Source organism: Helicoverpa zea, chromosome 15 (assembly GCF_022581195.2).
Source record: "Helicoverpa zea isolate HzStark_Cry1AcR chromosome 15, ilHelZeax1.1, whole genome shotgun sequence".
Classification (NCBI taxonomy): domain Eukaryota; kingdom Metazoa; phylum Arthropoda; class Insecta; order Lepidoptera; family Noctuidae; genus Helicoverpa; species Helicoverpa zea.
Window position 1 is genome coordinate 6,031,382 of NC_061466.1, and position 22,385 is coordinate 6,053,766.

Consider the following 22,385-nt stretch of genomic DNA (forward strand, 5'->3'; position numbering starts at 1 on the left):
ATAAAATTACCCATAATGCCTTTTATTAGTGAGCCAATAAAAACTGCGCAATAAAATTCGAATCATTCTAATAAAACACGAGTCTTGAACTGGTTATTCGCTCATTCTTGGTCCCGTATATTGTGTTTGGTTCATAAATTTTTTTCACAGTACTGTAACTCGTAATTTGGCAATTTAGTTTAAATTATCTTGATCTCTTTCTTTCGCAGATAAAGTCATTGAAATACCTTAAAGTAGAAGTCATTTTATTTATTTAAAACAATAGGGCTATAAAAGCTCTTATGAAACTTCAAGCTAGTTGCAATATGAACCTTGAAGCAATTAATCGTAGTATAGTTCGGCCATTCAGAGAATGCGTTCCTGACACGTCGCGATTGAACTGACGACGTAATAACATTCATTGATTATTGATATAATAATGTTGTTTTAATGCTCCTCAATTGTTAAAACGGTAAACAACCAGCAAAAATATTTTTATCGTAACTGCAACGCCATTGCAAAGTTACGTCGTCAGTTCAATCGCGACGTGTCAGGAACGCATTCTCTGAATGGCCGAACTATAGGAGTATTGAAACAGAAAAAAATACATTACAATGAATCAGATGAAATCGAACTCCTTGATTACTTTTTGGTCAAATCAAAACGCAGTCGAGTGAAAACTGTTAGACTTTTTTTCATGATTACAAAAAAGATGACATTGAATTTTAAGAACTCCTCCTTTTTGGAACTCGTTTAAAAATAATAACGTTGATAACCGTTTAGAAAAACGAAACTATTCTGTGCAGTGAAGCATCTTATTAAAACTTCTTGCAAACTTTACACCTTAGTTATTTTTAATAGGATGACATAGTTCCCAAACATCGAAGTACACGGGAATATTTGAAAAGCAAAACTCGAGATCATTAGTTAGCACAATATACATGCTTAATTAGGCAATTCCTGTGACAATTCTACGCTCTTGCCATAGAGCGAAAACTCTTTAAAGTTAAAAAGACATACACTTACTGACTATTTCTATCTAATAAGCGGCTTCTTTCTTCTGAATGTATATTAACGTGGTGACAAGGGTATTGTTGTCTATTTCTATTAAATACGTAGTAGTATGTTATTGTTTATTTTCGATTTATGTTGAAAGGAATTACCAATTTAAGTTGTTGTTAATTTCCTATCCCCAAAAAATGCGTATATAATTTCACATTATTTATTCGCTAATAAATTAAGCACCCTTTATAGAGGTATTGCGGCATAAATTTATTGAACAATAAAGCCGTAGCATGTCAACAATGTGTTGTTAATTTGAGTTATGTGCCTATAAAATCACAAACTGTTCAAAGAAAATTAATTACGTAAATACTAACATTCCTAGACTGTAAGACAATATTTAGACTGATCTGGTCTAAAGAATTTATATCAAAGATGGTGTAATTAGGTAAAAATAGGTCAATCGTTAGAGGGATTGTTTTCTTACTTTAGATAGTAATATCATTATCTATTTAAGTTTATATTACTTCGCATGATAGACTATGAACTAGTCTACCGTACGAAATGGTTAGTGTATATTGTAGATTTCTTATCAGTCAGTTATGATATGGACTGAAAAAGATTATTTAAATTTAATGTCTCACTATAAATAAAAATTTAAGTGATAGTGAGACTTCTAAAATAGTGCAAGTGAAAAGAAAAATAGAGATTATTCAAACCGTATTAAAGCAACTAAACAGTTACTATATACGACTAAAGTGAATGTGTCAATACGCAGTCTGAGTATTTCACTTTTCACAGAAAGACTTTAGTAGCTTAGTAACAAAATTGCCCGTTTTCCTCTAACCGACATTGCTAACACGAGTTACGACGACGTAGGTATGTAACGGTCAAAGAGATTTACCACTAAACCCCACATAAAATCCCGGTTACGAAGAAGGAATTACTTTTATTTGATGTGTAAAAAAAGGAAGTTTCCTTACAAGCTCGTATTGAAATAATTTATTTGGAGTACCCGCACACTAGAGACTTTTTAGTCGGCCGACAGTTTGATCGGTTCATGAAACAGTAGGGAAATGAATTGTGGTACGGACATATCAGTGATCAGGTATTTGGCTGACTGTTTAGTTTCAGTGTGCCTACACATAGATGATACAATATCAAAATAAAGAATATCCACAGATCTGTACAATAAAAATAATCTTTCTCAGCGATATTTTCCGTGTGTGATTGTTCAATACGTATTACTTTAAGGCAATAAAGGTTCGTCTTATTTCTGCGCAGTGGCACATACTATTCGGAATAATATGCGTTATATTTTACCTTAACAAATGCTATGACTTTGTCTTGACTGGAAAAATGCTGAAAGATAATAAAAGTGGTTTAAACATTGCTTTGCGTATTATGTATATACATATACTTTCGTTAAAAAACAAATCTATAGTTGATTCTCAAGTTATCTGAAATTTAGAATTCGTAATGCTTATTTCACACACTAGTTCAGCAGTGTAGTAGGTATGACATAAATTATATCAAGCAACAACTAATTAAACTTGAGTCTGACCCCAAATTAGTTGCAAAAAGGCTGTTCTTTTCTTAGAAAGTTACCAAATACATTGGCCACGATAAACTGTGAAAAAAAATAGCCTTACCCAGCTACTGTGACCCTTTGAAAGCCAGTATGTCTGGCACGTTAATCTGTGGGTGCCAGCAATATTTGTTTTTTGGTGACACGAAGTATTTTCGAAAAGTATTTCCTGAGGATTTTTTTTGTGTTTATTGGTATACTTTTTTTGTCAACAATTTTTTTGTCCTTTTATTAGGGTTCCGTACAACGGGTAAAACGGGACCCTATTGTTTTCACTCCTCTGTCCGTCCGTCCGTCTGTCACCAGGCTGTATCTCATTAACCGTGATAGTTAGAGAGCTGAAATTTTAACAGATGATGTATTTCTGTTGCCGCTATAACAACAAAACTAGAATAAAATAAATATTTTGAATTTTTTTTGCTAATTTTTGCTCTGGTACGGAACCCTTCGTGAGCGAGTCCGACTCGCACTTGGCCGGTTTTTAATGTATCGCGTATTAAAAAGTGTATCAATTTCGACTGACATGGACAAATAAAGTCCACTATATACATTTTTTAGTTTTGCATGCCATGGCAACAATCCGTTTACTAATAAAATTATGTAGTTTTTTTTTTATAAAAAAGGAATTATTGGCATTTTGTGAAGCAAAACCTAAAATAACATACTGAAAATCTGCTTTTAGCTAAATTCAAATTGAAAACAGTATCAGAATTTTGGTAACCGCTTCTATTATTAGTATCGTTAGCGATTATTCACGTACAATCTGTTGACTTTGTCACAAAACGTCTAACTTGTGGCGAACAGGAATATTATTATCTCCTGCTATCACAAGTTTAGGAAGAACAACTAGGTGAGGTTATTGTTAAGATCTTATTAGTTCGGCAAAGGTGGCTTATCTCAGCGTAACTAACTGCATTGCTTTGAAAATGATTAAAGTAATAAGTAACCATCCATCTTCCATCATCATGATTCATCATGATCATGATTCATCATGATGGGATGGATGGAATGATTAAAGTTATAAAGTAATAAGTAATTATTTAGCCTAACTTTCCTATATCATCGAACAAAGGGCACCCAAAGTACTTTTTTATAATGTCGGGACACCTTTTTCACACACGGTCGGTTAGCCCCATGGTAAGTTATTTATTAACTTGTGTTATGGGTGCTAACACAACTGATAAACTACATATAGCTACACATATACATATTTATAAATACATATCATAACACCCAGACCACGGCCAACAAGCATGCTCATCACACAAATGTCGACCGAACCGGGAATCGAACCCGGGACCTCAGGTTCGGCGGTCCGGCATGATGACCATTGCACCATCGAGGTCGTCGAGGTTCGTAATGAATTATTATGTTTTCATTATTGCCTAAAATCGTTTGGATTTTGACAGCAATATAGTAATATTATGTCGATGCCTAAAGTATTTGTGCAAATGAGCCCATGAGTAGTAGCGCTATTTAGCCTAAATATCGAAAGTAAGAAGAACCTGTTACGGTAGCGTAATATTATGTAGAGTGTCGCTACAGATGGCGTTTGGACCACCATATTGAGGTAGAATATAGTTTAGTAGCTCTAAAATTATGATGACGTACTTACAGCGCTGCTACACATAAATTGAATTACCTTACGAAGGTATGTTGGTAGTGGTGTTTAGGTATTTTATCTACAGCAACACTGATGATAAAGTGCGGGTGCGATATTTACATCCATATTATTCAAGCATGTTATTTAATATATTGTAAGTTTGTAACGTTTGCTATAAATTCTTTGATCCATTACAAAGTATTATTAAGGCATTTAAGATCGTCTTTATTTGCTGTCTTCTTGTTAGCCGTCATTTAAATAATTCTATGTAGAAGATGTATTCAGTTAGACAGAATAAAACAAAATAAAGGCTGGAAATACACGCAGCCAAGATAAAAAGTAGAAATAGACTCACTGAAAATACTAGTTGCAGTTGCTTTTTCCGAACTAACAATACCGTAGTATTCTTATCGATTAAGTTAAAATAAACTGTCCAACTTAGGTTCTATTTTATCTTCTGCTCAATATTAACTTAGAACTTAATTTCCGGTGGTGGGTGTGCAACCGATTCCTCGATAAGCAAATAGTATAAAATAGAACGTTCTATTTAAATAATAATATCGCAGTTGTTCAATAACATTGCCTTTAAAAACAGCTTTCATCGAATAAGGCGAATAAGGCTGAAAAATAGAAGTATACAGATCATCTTATTTTAGTGACGATTCGATACCAGATTTTTTGATATCTTAAGCAATCATTATCAGTTTTTTCCCAAGCATGTTGGGGTCGGCTTAGGCTAATCGGATTCAGCTGAGTATGAGTGTTTAAGAAAGAGTGACTCAATATCTGACCTCTATTGATGATGACTATCCTATGTTGATACTTACCTTGAGTAACACTGTAAAATTACTCTGACAATTTAAAGTTAGTCCATTAAGTTGGTTCTTTTCTAGAACTAACGTCATTGTCAAAGTTATTTACAAAACACTTTCGTGCATCTTTCAAAGAATTCACTTTAACACAATACAGACTAACTTTTTATTACTTAGTTGAAAAACTTTGTTCAGGTAAAAACAAGTACCTAACTTATTTATTGAAATGTTCATTGCCCTAGCTGTTGTGATCGGATTAAATAAAATGTTTCATTTTTTTTAAGTTTATGCTATCGAATTTGCTTGTACACTCTGGGGCCTAGATAAGATGGGTAAATTGAAATGTAGCCGCGACTTATAATAACTTCATATTTCTGATGAGTCGAATTTGTGTAGGTATAAGTCAAAGTTTATTGAAATTAGGCTAATTAAGTAAACACTTTTCAAGTTTGCCAAGTTTTCCAATTACATTGGACAGCACCCCAATAAGCATCCCTCTTTGATCTCTTCTTAGTGTTAATACTCAGAAGAAGAAACGGCGATGGACAAATTTTCAGCCCATATATATAATTCGTATTTTTTAGCCACCCCTCAAAACTTCTACAGCCTGGCAAACTCGTTAAAGACACTCCCGTGGTCGACTGATAATCGATTTCTTACCAAAATAAAGAAATGTAATATCAGTTTTTTGTTCCAGGCAGTGGTATTCAGCGTGGTACAAGGGCCGTTCGTGGAAGACTTCTACCAGTGTGTCACACATGGCTTCTACACGGAGCGATGGCAGGAACAAGCTTATACCACATTGTCATTGGTGTTCATGTTTATACTGCCTCTAGTCATACTTGTGTCTACATACGTGTCTACGGTTAGGACTATTGCTAGTAAGTATTAGTAATTTTTATCTTATTACTAGCTTCTGCCCGCGGTTTCCCCCGCGTCCCGATATGAATGTTTCCCGTGGCCGGATGGTGACTAAATATGTCTTTTCCCGGGTCTAAGCTATCACCCCTCTAATTTACAGCTTAAACGGTTCAGCCATTTTGGAGTTATAAAATGTGTAACTAACACGACTTTCTTTTATATAGATCGTTGACCTCAATAAAAAGTCGTTAAGGCTAGGCTGTATTCTCAAAAGCTAATTTTGTGAGGATAACTTTCATCTTGTTGCTGCATAGATAAAAATGTGTGTATTAAATCTTTAGGGATGTGCCTTTTAATGGAAACATCTTATCTTTCTGACCTATTGGTAACATTGATAAGGCATTTATTAAACCTATCCGAAAACTATTTCTTTAGCTTCTATCTTAACAATAATATATCAAGTTCAAAAAGGTCAACCCATTTCAAACAGTCCGTCAAGAAAACAACAAATTAAAAAGTTCCAACAATAAAAAAAATATCAATCGAATACGAAAAAGTAAACGAACAATATTTTGTTCTAACAAGCAGCTGTGTGTAGGGCATGCAATTTCGGTAAAATAAAAATTACCGGTAAAAATTCGGTAATTAAAATATGTTTACCGGTAAAACGGTAATTTTTGTATTTTTTTTTAATGTGATATAAATAAATCAATAAGATTGGGTATTAAAAGCAAACAATAATTGAAAATACAAGGTATAAGGTGGTAAACATTTTTTGTAACGTGGGCCGTAATAAAAAACATGGCAGTACCATCCGTACGCGATGTCGTCGACAAAATGCAAGAGAAACGGCTGCGATGGTTCGACCATGTAAAAAGGAGACCACCTGAATACATCGCCAATGTTGTGTACTCAATCTCGATATACCCGGTCAAAGGCGCAGAGGCAGGCCGAAACGGTGGTGGTTGAGTGTCGTAATGAATGACATGAAAATCTACGAACTCGAAGAGGAAGATGTCTTGGATAGATTGAAGTGGAAGAAGAAGATACGGAAAGCGGACCCCGTCACAAGACGGGATAAACGCTAAGAATTACCATGAAAAAAAAAATCTTTTTTTTTTCATTGAAGTGAAAGCCCAAGGTTGCGGTAACTCTTTAAAACAATCCCGCAGCCCCGGCAGGCCTTAGCCCTGCGCATGGAACAAATCGGGCCGCCGACACGGGTCAGTTGTCTATGCAGACGGCGGAACGATGAGCCACCCGAACTCACCGTCCACAGGCCGACGCCTACGGTGGCCGGGAGACGTCTCTCGACACTCGGCGCCCGTGGTGTCTTCCTGGTCCACTACAGCGGCTGGGATGACAGGTGCCAACTCGCAGGCGCTCCACCGTCTCCTTCTCGAGCATGACTGCTTCGCAGAAGGAGGCGACGGCTTCCCATTCCCTCTCGCTCCGGACCATGGCCTGAACCAGGGCCGGCCGCGAGAGGTTGCCGCTGCCTATTAGCTCGACGACGACACGGCGGTACCCTTCCCAGGCAGTGCATACCTGGACTGTGTGCTCCACCGTGTCCTTAGAGCTGTCCGCATGGTAGTGAAGTAAAAGCCCTTGCTCAATAAGATCATAGAGTAGGTAAAATAAGCATAAGCTACATTTTTACCTAACTAAGGAGCTGACAGCTATGAGGAAATTCAGAATAACCCAATGAATAAAATTTGTTTAGATATTATAAATTAAGATGAGAATGAAGATTTGTATCTAACCTAGAGATAGTTAAGAAGCCACATAAGTTTACTTTCCTAAAAAACAGCAACACTCTTACAATATATAATATATGCAATATTACATTATGTTCAGGCTACCTAATGAAGATTTGACGTTAAATAAACAATTGCTATATATTATCACAATAAAGTAAAAACCGGTAAATTACAAATCGTGAAATTGGGCGGTTTTACTGGTAAAACCGAAACCGGTAAACCGGTATTGCATGCCCTACAGCTGTGTTCGAGTCCGCAGTAGTTTCAAAGAAGTTAGGTTCCTAGAGAATTGTAGCAGATGGCACTAAGACTTATCATAGAAATAGAATGTCAACTAACGTCGGTATACCCGAACCCCGAAGAACAAAAGACTAGTGGAGGTGCAATAACGGAAAATCACCTGAGAAAGTTGCGCGCATAAATGCGGATGAACGGGGGACGAGGAGCGGTACTATTTTCGCCCATATACTTACGCCTTCTTTGAACTCGACCATTTTTTGTATTACCAAAAATCGTTGACGTTTGTCTCAAAGAACCCGAATGCCTCGTTATTTCACTCGTAACTTTTCATTTTGGTCATAACCACCATACGAATTTGACCTAGAAGATGGCGCTTGATCTATCTGCCATCTCCGCTCATCTTTCCTTACTCCGTTACCCGAACCAATTTCGAAGAGACAGCTCATTATGGAAACTAATATTTGTTGCATCTATTTACTCCGTCGAAATATTCTTGTAATTATTGCTAACATTGGAAATAGGAGCTCCTATAATAGTGAGGCATATCTCAATATGAAAATAATCGGTAGGTAATTGAAACATAAGATAAACTTAGAACTAAGCAATATACTAATGAGCTATATACTTAAGCTTTATTTTGTAATCAAGATATCTTAGTGATAAGCAATCATATTATATCGTTTGAGTCATACAATTTTATTTTATTTAGCATTGTTTATCTGCAGAAATAGATAGCTTTCTTGTTGTAGACCAGTTTCTGAATAACTTATAATATAGTTATTTTTTAAATCCAAAGTGTAAATGACCATTTGAATTCCTCTTATAAATAAGGGTTTATTTATAAAATAATAAATGGTCACTCGTAAAACTAATTAGAAGTACAAAACTACAACCGTCCTGTTGCCGACATTTACCCCGTTTTATAAAGGGTAATAGGCGTAAAACAGCCTTTTATTTCGTTTAGTAGAAATAAGAAAATGCCTCAGCGACACACTTCTACCTGGGAAAGCAAGGGTTTTCTTTAGTAACCAAATTTTTTTTTACGAAATAGTTGTAGTGTATGCCATTTGCTTTAGTTTTATTGACGTTTTTACACGATTCATACAAAAATAAGTATGTCTAATAAATAATGAATTCTTTATTGACTGTCATTAAATTATAACTTGATGTTCAGATTTCTTGAACTTAGATTTCTTGAACTTAATGTCAAAAGTTGATTGATTGTATCAAATATTAAATCTCAAGTAAACTACTGAAAATTAACGATCTGACCTAGTAAGGTAACCAAAACAAACCCAGCTAATGAAATTAATCAAAACTTTATGTTCTATTTCATGTTAAAATTCAAAAATTGTGGCCAACATTGAAATATTGATAGAGTTAAAAACTGAACCTCAAATATAATTCGACTTTAAAACAATTATAAAGTGCTGTAAACGAATTTTGTAACGAACTTCCTGCGGTAAAAGTATTTCGTGTAATTTGGTTAGGAACTTTTGGAAAAGCCATTATTAATAACATAGACATTGATAAATTATCGGGATGCCAACACAAAATCGAAAAATAACAAAGAAGATTGTCAGTGAATAAATATGCGTAGGTGCTTTCAAAGCAGGTTGCTGATAACACGTTTTATATTCATCCATCTTAATTCCTGGTTCAAATAATGATTTCAGATTTTCTTTTCAATATAATAATAGATGTTTAAAAATATTTTTTTTCGTGTCCCGTGATAATACTGAGCTATAATGAAAGACCAAAATACTTTCAATACTTAGGGTTAGGGTTGTAATGTTGTAATAGTACTTAAAATTCGATGAAACCATTTGCATATCTCGAGAGCAATGCTCAAGGCGAGATCTTTGTCTGAATATAGTATTATACAGCATAAATCCCACTGACAATGCGAAAGCTTTAGCACGCGACTTAACTTTGAAATAATGTAAAAGAAAAATATATCGCATGAATTTATATATCACATTTTCAAATCCCTCTCTAACAAATTCCGATCATACTTCCTGAATCATAACATCTTGCAATAAGTATCGCGATCTGAATTCGGGAAGTATTTTAAAATTAAAGTATATTTTATCCGTGCCGTCGTCAAAATTCCGAAGATATTAGCTTTGATTAAAAAGTTTCTTTGTAAGTATTTGTAATAAAGATACAATTTCTTTTTCAGAGAGTGAAAAGGTATTCAAGCCCGAAGTAAGGAGACAGGAGAAGTACTTTACTCCCGATATGAATAGGAGGAGACTCATTGACAGGGCGAAAATGAAGTCTTTGAGGATGTCGGTCGTCATTGTCGCGGCTTTCCTTATCTGGTGGACACCTTATTACGTTATGATGATCATCTTTACATTCTACAACCCTGACAAAGACGTAAGTATTCAAATAACACGACTTTTGTTTGCGGTTTTTACTAAAATAGTTCTCACAATGCCGACCCGTGGGTGTGCTTCCAAACCGAGCTTGAACTAACTCATTAAAGTCGCCAATTCTTCTTTTGAAATACACTGTATATTTTTAAGAAAATACTTATTTATCTTGTCAAGTCTTATCTCGTTCTTTAATACTTTAACCTTTGGAGATTAATGCAATAAAAATGTCTCGGCTTTATCTTGTATTGCGGTTCGGCTCACACAAAATAAGGTTTAGTAAGATTTCAAGCACATTTTATAATACTTAAGTAAAATCATAGGCTATTATAAATACAGGCTATTAAGACAATATATAGACATAGATGGTTATAGATAGAGCTAAATACTCCTTAAACATGACTCAGATTCGATGGAAGCCTGTACTCCGATCAAATTGCCAATTGTGCGCGAAACGAGTTTTGAAGTCCAAACTTATCCAACCCTATCTATATCGATAACAAAGGCTTTACTTATTTTTATCGTAAAATTTTACCAAAAAACTACTCAAGTACTTTTTCCCTTTCAACGAAATTGGCTCAAACTTCTAGTGTAATGAGATGAGGCTGAATATAAATATTTTTGCTTAGATTATCTGGAACCCATACAAAGGGTAGTGCTGTAAAAAGAGTACGTTTTTTTTCAGGTTCTGTTCATCTATACCTACAGTACTTATCTCCGTAATAGTATTACTAGCATGATCGAAACTTTTTAATATTCTAAAAAAGTTTGATATGCGTCATTATTCCCTTAAGTAATATCGTCCTTCAGAAAACGGTACTCCCATTGAAGTTTGATCAATTCTTCGATTGATCATTTCTAATGTTTATTGATCCTCTCCATAATAGTATCTAACTTTCAAATACTGGAAACATACATAAATACACACTAACACATACGTAAAATAAAAACATAATGAGATTTTCTTAGAGTTTTCACATAAAGAAAATCTTTGTACTCGTATCTTCATTTAATACTTGTACCAAAGGAAATTCGATTACCTTAGCTGATGTTGCTCCCTCGTTTAATATTACCGTTTGTGTACAAACAAACTCTTTTGTACAAGAAATATCTGGTGCCACATGAATGAACATAGTTAACGTGGGAAGTAAGAAGCGAGTATTTATTTTGTATCGTAGTAACATGATTATGGATATAAATATAATAAGAAATAACACTCTTGTAACTTGGCATAGCACTTGTTATACATGCATCTAGTATTGTTGTATTTTGTTTTCTCGTAATCGCCCATCACAATGAATTTATTTATTACAATTGCAGGTACAAAATATTACTGAGGCTTCATAGGTGCAATTTATATCTGCTCTGTAGTTTCAGTTGATGAATTTATAGTAATTATTTAAGGGTCTTTTTTTGTATTTTATTTTTTCTTAGGTGTAGATTCTGTTCGTAATAACAGACAACCGTCCTTATTTAATTTTTTCTTAAACGTTTTTACGTATTAGGTATATGATGGCAAAGTTATAGTGGTTTGTCTTAGATAAGCTTGTTATAAGGCAAACTCATACTATAGATACATCGTCATACTTATTTAAATGAATTAGGCACCTAAAACAGAAAAGTCAAATAATAAAATATAAAACTAGCCTGTTAGATAAAGCTAAAGGATTTTAAACGCTAGTAACACTACAGAAAGTGCCTATTAATAAACTTAATTTTCATGGATATTGTCCAGAATATACATAATTAAAGCAATAATATTACTATCGTTAACTTGGATGATATCTAAGCTCTCGAATTAAATTTCCTCGTAAACTGCCTTTCTTGAGGATATAATTTTAATAATCCTTTGTATATATTTATCGGGATACTTGTAATAAATTTCTTGACAGCAAAAAATATTAGATTTTATCTCGTGAATCGAGGCAATGAGTAGGCGGCTTCATTTGACCTTGTGTGTTGTAGATAAAAAGATGAAAAATTCAAGAACGGGATTAGTATTTAAGCAAAAAACGAAGCATGAATTTTCATGAATTATAGTCTTATTTATTTCAACCAAATTAAGGGTAAACATTATCTGAATTTCTAAAATTATTTAAACCCACGTCTTTACTTCTTCGTAATAAAAATAAATAATGTTAAGGAATGACAAATAAAGTGTCTTGAAAACTTTATAATGGTTAATTAACTAAAAACATTTCACACTTTAATTATAATTAGAACTTTATTACTAACTTGAACTTTAAAACAAATTATTGTATCACTTAAATTTTTTTTATTAAAGTAATGGAATTTCTAAATGGTCATTTTTTGTCACGATTAAATAAATGGAATGCTTTTTGGGAACTTTGTCTTAGGTTCTTAGGTTTAATACATTTTCGTTTTTGAAGGTAGTAACATTAATCCTGTTGAGTAGAATGTCTTCAAACTATAAACAATTTGATTAATTTGTTTTTAAAGTTTAATAATATCTTTACTCAAATTACGATTACCGGCCTAAAGTAAATGTTTAATTTTAGGTACCCAAACGATTAACTACAGGGCTATATTTTACATTTTTGCTCTTTTTAAAGTGTCTTAATTAAGCCGTCACTTGATTAATTGGATTAGGAAAGTTTGGAAAATGGTCGTTAGTCAAGACGATAAAATATTTTTGTTTCATGAAAAACTTAAAATAGTAATAGAAAAGGTAATATACAAGCAAACAGACGTGAAAATTATTTATTCTTTACTTTAATTATTTTTTTCTTCCCTTATACTGACTTATACATAAATGCTTTCTTTATTTACAAACCAAAAGTTGACTGATTTCTTTTCTATTGACAAATCATGTAGATTTCAAAAGAAAACGGAAATTAATCCCTTCAATTGATGTTGAATCAGGAATTAGATTTGCCTATTCTGTTTGTATCAATCCAATTTAAACCGAGAATAGCCTGTTTTATTACATTTGAAATGGTTTGTTCCAAGTTCTAAATTGATCAATTACCTTATGGTTTTTTTAATGTCAATATGTATATTCAGTCTATTTTTGTATGAATACATTAGACAAACAATAACTTCAGATATCTTTGGAAATTGAGGTTAACGGTAAACCTACTTAGCTTTAACATACAAATCCTTTGACCTTCTTATACATCTTTATACTTAAAACCCATACCATTAGGACCATCTTTTCAATATAAACACACGACACTTATTTACTATGATGTCCTATATGCTTTAGCATCCGTATTGTTTGCGAAAACACGACCATTTGGTCCTAAGCTAATATTTTGATATACTCACTAGAGCTGAGTACCTAGCTATTATCTTTGGATAAATCTTAACTAATCCTGGGATAGGATATCGTAGCATCGCAAGATTTATAGGCTAACATTGTGTAAATAATATGATTATACCCTTATATATACAGACTTACAAAGTTGTTGCTATTTGGAAAGAGTACTCTAGGAAATACGTAGTTGCGTTGACCAGGAGATACGCATGATTAAACTAAATTGGATACGGTTTTTTATCGTAAAAGAAAAAACAGGATCAATTAGAACTAGATCTTCCCACACTAACAACAAAGCAGGGCAAGGGCACTTAAATATTTTTTTCTTTATTTTTTTATTAAAAGGTACTTTCAAACCTTTTAGATTTAACATTCTAATATTATTTCCTTTTCCGCAGCAAAGTGAAGAGCTCCTGAGTGGGATTTTCTTCTTTGGCATGTCAAACAGTCTAGTCAATCCCGTTATATATGGGGCTTTCCATTTGTGGCCCAAGAAGAATCGGTCTCACCGACATAGCGACAGGTATAGTCAACTTTGATATCGTTATCTACTTTTTCCTTTGTTTTATGTACCTGTTTTAGTATTGTAAATGACATTTATTTAGGTATTTGTTTTCATGAGAGTATATTTTGTATAAAAAACAAAACTAGTTTTAAAGAAGGTGTCTTTATACTTATCTAAAGTAAAATAAATGAATAAGCTTAGTTTCTATGAGGGAAAGAGGTCTATAAATTTATTAATACCAGAGATGGCACGAAATATAATAACAAGACATTTATTAAGCAACATTTTTAGTACTCCATTTCCACCACACCATGAAACAATAAAATAAAATCTGTTTAGATCAAAAGCATTCCATTTTACCTTACGAGGGGATTTACTGAAAATGCCATGTTTACAGTGACGTACTTTTTTAATATTACCTTCGTTGAGGAAAATACTTACTATTCCCCATTTCATATTAGTACGCCAGTAGGCGTAAGTATTTTTAGTTTTTGTCCCGAAAAGGTATAATACGAACAAGTCTTTTGTGTGTTAGAAACGAGTACGACACAGTTGGAGGTTTATGAAGTCCTTAATAATAAAATATTCAAATAAATAGTTGGAAAATTGAATATGAAGGCCATGAAAGGGGTGGCATATTATTAGTTTCTGACGTCATTCGTTATTTTGTGTTCATTTAGGTTGTGATAGTTGTCCAGCTACCATTTGGGTGTCTAGTAACTTATATTATTTGCCTAAAAACACAATGGGAAACCTTTTTCAGCAAAAAACCGACAGCTTAGATTTAATGAATAGAAATTATTCCCAGACAACCTACTTTCAGTCGGGACCAAATTACAAAGATTACCCAACTGAAGGAAAACTTTCAATCAGTCATAATTTTGATTGATTATTTTTCATGTTTCGATTAGCATTTCAAAAGGGACCATTGTGAAGTCCATAAGTAGCCTAACATAGTAATTGCTGTATTTTTTTCTTAGAACTAGAAATTGAATAGATTTAATATAATAGATTATGAACTTTCAGATTCTTGAAATGTTCTTATTATAAGATCTGGTACCGTGTTGATTAGTATTCAAGAAAAATAACATTATGAAATTATAAAGTTAGCTTAGCATTTCATAGATTCTATTTAACGCATAATTTGTATTTTTAAGTAATTTCAATGAGCAAATTGTAGTCACAAAATTAAATAATACTTACTCAGACCCTTTCTCAAAGGAGGCGTAGGCGGGGACTTATCCGCAAAAAATAATAATATTGTGATTTAGATATACTGACGTAACATAACTTGCATATTTATACAACCATGTACTGGTGAAGTGTTTCAATATGTTACTTTTATCTTCTAATAAAGCGATCGGTATCAGATTTTATGAGTTTTTCATTACTTCATTATCTAAATCACATTTGATTTTTTTGCACTAAACAACATTCAAGTATTTGAGTACACCACAGTACACCATATTTCATTTCAAACAAAATTTTATGTAGGAGTTTTATGGAGGATCAGAAAGCTGTAGGTACATTTTGATATCGAATATATCGGGTTATAATATAAGTGGTTGCTCTAAGTCCTTGTTTAAAAAGGTGAAATGTTTCTAAGCTTAAGTATCAAAGGGTTTACTTCATATTGCTGTAATATATCAAAGGCAATGAAGGCTTGTGGCTCGGTAACAGCTTTATAGACAGATCGATCAACTTTAAGCTCTTCTTAGATCGATCTGTCTGCTTTATGTGACCATTGATACATTTCATACGAATAGCACTTCAGGTTTTGAAAAAGGATTTGCTTTCGCTTTTGAAAAGCTTTTGAAAAAGACATTAGGTCATAGTAAAAAATACAGACATCGGTACAAAAGGGAATTAATGATATCATTTTACAGTACAGAATCGTACAAAAAGGCTACCAGCTTCTTTCGTTCTGAGAAACAGAGGAAAATACAAATTTAATTATATCAAAATTAATTGCATCTAATTTAACAATCTTATATCATAAATTAAATCTTCTTAACTCAAAATCTGACTGTGCAAATATAACATTGTCATGATACTTATAGTACTCCACACTGCAAACTTTTAGTCGGCCGATAGTTTATTTGGGCTCAAATCAGTATGGAGATGGATAGTAGAACTCACACTACAACTATCATATACTTATTCCGTACTAGCTTCCGCCCGCGGCTTCGTCCACGTAGTGCGTTGATAAAAAGTAGCCTATGTTTTAATCTAGGTTATCACCTATCTACATACCCAATTTTGCAACTTGCACATTAATAATATCTATAGGATCTGACCGACTGAAAACTTTGACGGAATTCAAGAAATTCCTTCAAAAAAATTTGGCAACCAATGGGTCAACTGTCGGCCGACTATTTAGTCTGCAGTGTGAGAGTACCCTCTAAGAATGATAAACGATCACTTTCACAAGAAATTTTGTCAACGTTGCCCTTATTTGGCATCAGCACAAAATACTGAAAAATATTTATAGCGCCTTTCAGCTTTAACATAAGTCACGTTTTACGCCTTTATGTGAATAGGAGTTCTAGTTCCAAGAAATCTTTGAGGCTTTTGCGAGTAGGGTATTGAATCTGAAGTGTGATGTTCGGTATACCACTTTTTATTTTAGGCTTTGGTTCATTGTTCATTAGTTTTATTTTTATACGTTGTTCTGTTTAAATATTCGGCACGATGCGTTTACATCGTTTAGCAATTTGGCAGTCTCGTAAATTGCTGCGGTCAAAATATATACTACACACAAAATGACTCAAGTAAAGTTTGGGCGGTAAGTTTTCAGACCTTGTCATGAAAGCTTTTGATAAAACAAACTACAATTAACAGGAAATTATTCAAACAGTACTCATAAATATTCTTACAGCAATTTGTTAGGCATACAATTTATTGCTAAATTACGAGAAGAAAGTACTCACGTTGAGTTATATTAGGCCAGTTTCGTAATAAGATTCCAAGAATTCTAAAATAAATGATGGCTGAAATAAACATATTGTTGGTGCTCAATTAGCGTGGCACTTTGTTTAATAACTTGATAATTAATCACTTTGTTGAAGCAATATAGTGTTGTGTAAATTAACGTGTAGATATTAGAAGATTCTACTGGGTATACTCACGACTTACATATATTACAAAAGGGTAGAAAGTACTTGTAAATAATTTCAAAGGGGCTTATACACAGAAGCACAAACCTCTGTTTGCTGCAAACTTGTTCGACATTCGTTCTTAGGTTCTTTTGCAAATGTTGAGACTAATTAAATGATAAAGATTCTTAATGATTTTTTGCAAAAAATGTAGTTTTTAGTTTCTGTTATCTCTATATTTTGTGCTGTGTAATTCTGAAGTGTTACGTAAAATTTTGAATCTAGTAGCCGAAATATGAATTATGTTGAAGTACTTAAAATGATTCATAGCTCCCGGCGTTTGTTTTCAGAATATTCATTATTGAATTCGAGTGTTTCATGTTTAGATATGAGGCGTCAAATGTTTTTGATATCACACTGTTTATTTGCATTGGTTGTTTATCTTTAATTATTTTGAAGTAAGTCCGTAGTGTATTAAACTTATATGAATATTTACTGAACATACAGACATCTACATACACGTTAATGTCAAATAATTCAAAATAGTAACCCATTGAAACATTTAGACATCAAAGTACTTCAGAACCGAAACAGAACGTATAGTTTTGTAGGTGTATTTATTCCAAGCCTTACGGTTTTAGTGTTTCCGTAACGTTAACTTAAAAACATTAAGTAGGTACCTTTAACGACTTAACAGTCCGACATTAGCAAGAGTAATAGGTTGGAATGGGGAGGTACTCAAGGTATTTAAAAATGGAACACAAATTACGTACGCCGTAAAAAAAACCTATCGCACGACCTCATTAATTTAGATTAAATCCTTTTTACTTATCCAAAATGTCGGTACATACGTTTTGAGGTCGGAAACACGATTTTTTTGGATGAACAAACAAAGCAAATTACGGGATTTTACATGGACACTGATAAACGGGTTTGTAATTACGCCCACGGCGATGAGAAAGAACATTGTCATGTTCCATTTCTTGACGAAGGATTAATGCTTGCGGTATTTTGTAATCAGCGAAAAACGACGTTGCCATTCTATTTTTGCGCAACCTTTGAAATTATTATAAAGAGAAGACGCTGAAGAATTTTATTTGATTTTATTTGTTTCCTGCTGCTTGACTTGATGAATTATTTTGCGAATTTGATGTGAAGTAAAATGTAAATAAACCGAAGTTTTCTTTTCATGATAATGCTAGCCCCAAATTGCATTTTTTTTCAAAACGTTGCAAGCTATGAGTCTAATTTTCGTAAATCTCTGACTTTATTACAATACAATACAATACAAATACAAGATATAAAAAAAATCGTATGTATAACAGACACGTCTTGAATTATTTAACATAATTTGTCAAGTTTATTTGGATTAAAAAAGACTCGAGAATAGGTACTCAGAAATTGGTCAAAAGACACGTTCAAAAAATCTTTGAAGTTACTTTACATCGTGCATGGTAAACTCATATGTAAATAAAATGGCTTCAAACATAGCTAAAGTCTTAATTCAGTACTGAATTAAATTTGCATTGCGAGTGAGGCATGAACATATCTAATTTATATTCCATTTGAAACATTTATTGCGTCGCCATACTGCGGATTTATTACAAAGTAAATAAATTTTTCATAAAATAGTAGGTACCATATTATATTCATATACAGGTATAAATAAATGTCAAGCTCGCTTAGGACTGGAATATTTTGACAATAACTTTTTGGTTTCTTTATGAACGCGTTTCAAGATCACCTAATATTGCTAATATTGTAACAATTTCAGGAAATTATTTCATATTTTGTCACAACAAAAAAAATCAAGAATATATTTTAGTAGTTAATTCAAAATCTCTCTGCCTCTACGCAACAGAACTTTTGTATGAAAAAAAAGAAACTTATAATATGTAGGATTTTCTATGAGAAAAATATAAAAATAATATTCACGAGCTTCTTGCTTAAGTCTTCGATTCAAACAAAAATAAAGGGATATTATAAATTGCATATCAAATAAATAATCGCCTATCAATAAATACTCATCATTTATATTATTTTTTACATCAAATAACTTACTTCACTACAAATAAACTAAATGTTTAACAAAACTCAAACTGCAGATAATTCGAAATTATACATCAATATGACATTACTTTTTTCCTTATAATGCAATACAGTTAAATTTATTCTTGTACAAAAATACTACATACAAGCATTAAATACTGACTGCACAGCAAATTTTCCATATTTCATAGCAAAATAACTATCCCAGTCGCATATTTACCAGTAAGTACAACAAAACCTGTTTATCATATTTGTCTTAATTTTCAAGAAGCCATGCTCGGCAAATTTAATGATTATTATAACAAAAAAATCCTGTTACATTGCATTATTTCTAAAAGCAGAACAAATTAACTGAAATTTCATTCAGCGTACTGTGAAGATGGTAGAATTTTATTTGTATTCAATTTATTTTGCAAATTGCCATTTATAACCTTCAATTAAAAAACATTGTTTTAAAAATTGAAGCTAGTAACGAAAACGAATCGCTGCAAAACCGACTCCACGTAGTCTTGTTTGCCCTACCCCTAGAGTGCAATTCAAAACCGCGTAGGCGCGGAGGGGCGAGGCGGCCTGCGAGCTGAGGCGCAGGTAGGTTTAACGCTCGCCGACGCGGTTGAGGCTGGCCGGCTCAGCCGGCCAGTAAGCCGAAACTGTGGTGGTGAGCGTGAAAACCATCTGCGACGATAAGCTCGCATGGGACCGCCGGAGCCACGAAGCGCCGGAGCCGTGACAGAAGCCATGCTTGCTGCATGTTGCATGCTTACTTCCATGTTGCATGCCTGCTTACATGCTGCATGCTTCTTACAGGAAAATAAAAATTCCGAAACTATGCCAAAAGATGATTCTGACTATAAACATTCTGAAATATGATAGTTCTGCCTTTAATGACTACTTATATTATGAAATGTATGCCAAAAGGAAGTACTGACAATGACTGAAAATGCACCTGCCCCATTTTTTTTAAGAACTATATGTGCAAGCATACCATCGGACTTGCTATCCGACTCAAGTACGTGGCGCCACCTGTAGAAGCTAAAAATGTGCCTATTGGGCAAAAAATGTAATAAATTACTGGCTTTAATAATTCAATAAATTACAATTTTGTATTTAATTTTATATTTTTTTGCTGATCTCATTATGTGGTAATTAATAAATAATAAGATGACTGTGACTAATAAAATGCCGTTTTATTCAGAAAAACTGCTGTAAATAAAATAAAAATAGAAGCTATATTTAAAAGAAAAAGAGTTAACATGTATAATGTGCATTAAGATTATTAGCTGTGCATTGATGAAAAAGCTTTTGCTTTAGGAAAAATCGCTGTACGCTGCGAAAATAAATTGTAGTGTGTTTAGTGATATTTTGAGTTGAATATTTTGCTGTGCAATCAGTAATTTTGATGGGAATTCGGAATCTTATTGCATAGAAAAAGGATATTTTTTGATTTGCGTTTAAATACTACCCAAAAATAAAGACCACTCCTAAATCACTTGTCAATCCCGGCTTTTATGTGCGTTTAATTTGCCCTTCGTAAAACCATCCAATTATTGAGAGGAATCCTAGATATTTGGAACGGATTGGCTTTTTATAATGCTTGGTTAGGTTTTAATAGAAAGTTCGCGAAAGCTATTAACCCACTTCATCGATATAAACTTATGGACTAAAGAATTTATGCCTAATTTTGGAACCAGTAGGTACCAATTTTTTTTTTAGTTTTAGGTATAAGAACGAGTTATTTTTATTTAGAAACCGTGAACCGAATAAATCTAGAGTAAAGGCTGCTACTTAAATCACTTAAGACAGCAGGACCATGTCATTATTATGGATAAGTCTAAAAGAGCGGAAAAGTCTAACAATTTTGCGTTTCCGACCACAATGATTTCATTTGGTTTTTCTTCCTGCCCAATTTCCAATTTATCTAGAGTTACCCTATTTATCTACTCGCCTTATTATGAATACGTTAAAAAATCTTCTACCAGTAGAAGTAAAATACCTCTTATCCAAAGACAGAACGTTTAACGATAAGTTCTACGCAATAAATTTTAACTGTACATTTCTTTACAGGGAGTCAGGAGGCCACCACGCTTCACTGCTCCGTCGAGGTGACAACAACACTTCTTCCATCAGACTGACCTTCAACCGCTCCATGAGGTCCTCCGCCAAATACTCTAACGGACACAACGTTAGTTTATTATAACCACTGCGAAAAAACATGAACAAACGGGTAATAACTATACCCGAAGAAACTGTGCATTTGAACACAAACAGACAAGTGACTTGTGTTGTGTGCATCGAAAGACAAAGAATGAGTAGTCGGTACCATTATACCGATTTTTAACTGTATATAAGTGAGTAAATAAGCGTAGATTTAAGATTTGCTGTATATATTTTGTACATATTTCTAAGTCTTTAAAGTAGTGTTTTATAATGTAACGGTGGCTGCGCATCTAAAAAAGAACGTGCAATATTTTTGGCGTTCGTTTTTATATGTGTACCTACCTTAATGCCATTTGATGTTGTGATCTGAGATTAGTAGAGTTATTAAAGTTTATTATGAAGCTTTTGACTTGAATTTCAATACTAAAACTTTGCCCTTTATAATTTTATAGATGTTTTATTATTAAAGATAATCAAGCGTCATTTCAAGCCTCCGTAATTTGCGGTCATAGGAAGGCAAACTTTTCAGACGTGTAGATTAAGACCTAAATTAAGAAACTTATCTCATTTAGATACGTCTGAACATAGGTAATCTTGTTCTAAATAACAGCAGGTTTCAAAACATTATTTTGAGCTTAGGAGCAAGACCAATTTCATAACCTAGTTTCGAAAGTAATTACTGAAGTAATCACGACACCTACACAAACGAGTATAGGTATAATAACAATTTTGGAAAGTATAAAACCTTGTACTAATCTCTAGCTATACCAACAATTCCAAACTACCAGACTTTGTCTCAAGGAGTAAAACTTATTACCTACCTACTCGACATTGTAATAGGTAAAACAGGATAAGTGAGGTTTACAGAGAATACTCTAGAAAAATGAACTGCAAAAACACAGGCACGAGAAAAACGAGTCAGCGTCGTTCGCAAAAGCCGGATTATTGGTGGTCGTGCTCTGCATAAATAAGTTTCGGAGAAAACCTCTCACCAATCATTCAATATTGAGGATAATACCCCCCGCATTATCCTACTGGACACAGGAAAAAGGCTGACTTTTTCAGTCTTTACATAATCC

The 22,385-nt window shown here is 33.3% G+C and overlaps 1 protein-coding gene across 1 annotated transcript in view; it reads left to right on the forward strand.

Moving 5' to 3' along the window:
- Positions 1-21,712, forward strand: part of LOC124637040 (gonadotropin-releasing hormone receptor) — an 88,537-nt gene extending 66,825 nt beyond the window's left edge. The window contains exons 4-7 of the mRNA XM_047173358.1: positions 5,682-5,865; positions 10,028-10,227; positions 13,899-14,023; positions 21,214-21,712. Of these exons, the coding sequence (XP_047029314.1) occupies positions 5,682-5,865; positions 10,028-10,227; positions 13,899-14,023; positions 21,214-21,346 (642 nt within the window). The 3' untranslated portion in view covers positions 21,347-21,712. The remainder of the gene's footprint in view (positions 1-5,681; positions 5,866-10,027; positions 10,228-13,898; positions 14,024-21,213) is intronic.
- Positions 21,713-22,385: the final 673 nt, after the last annotated feature.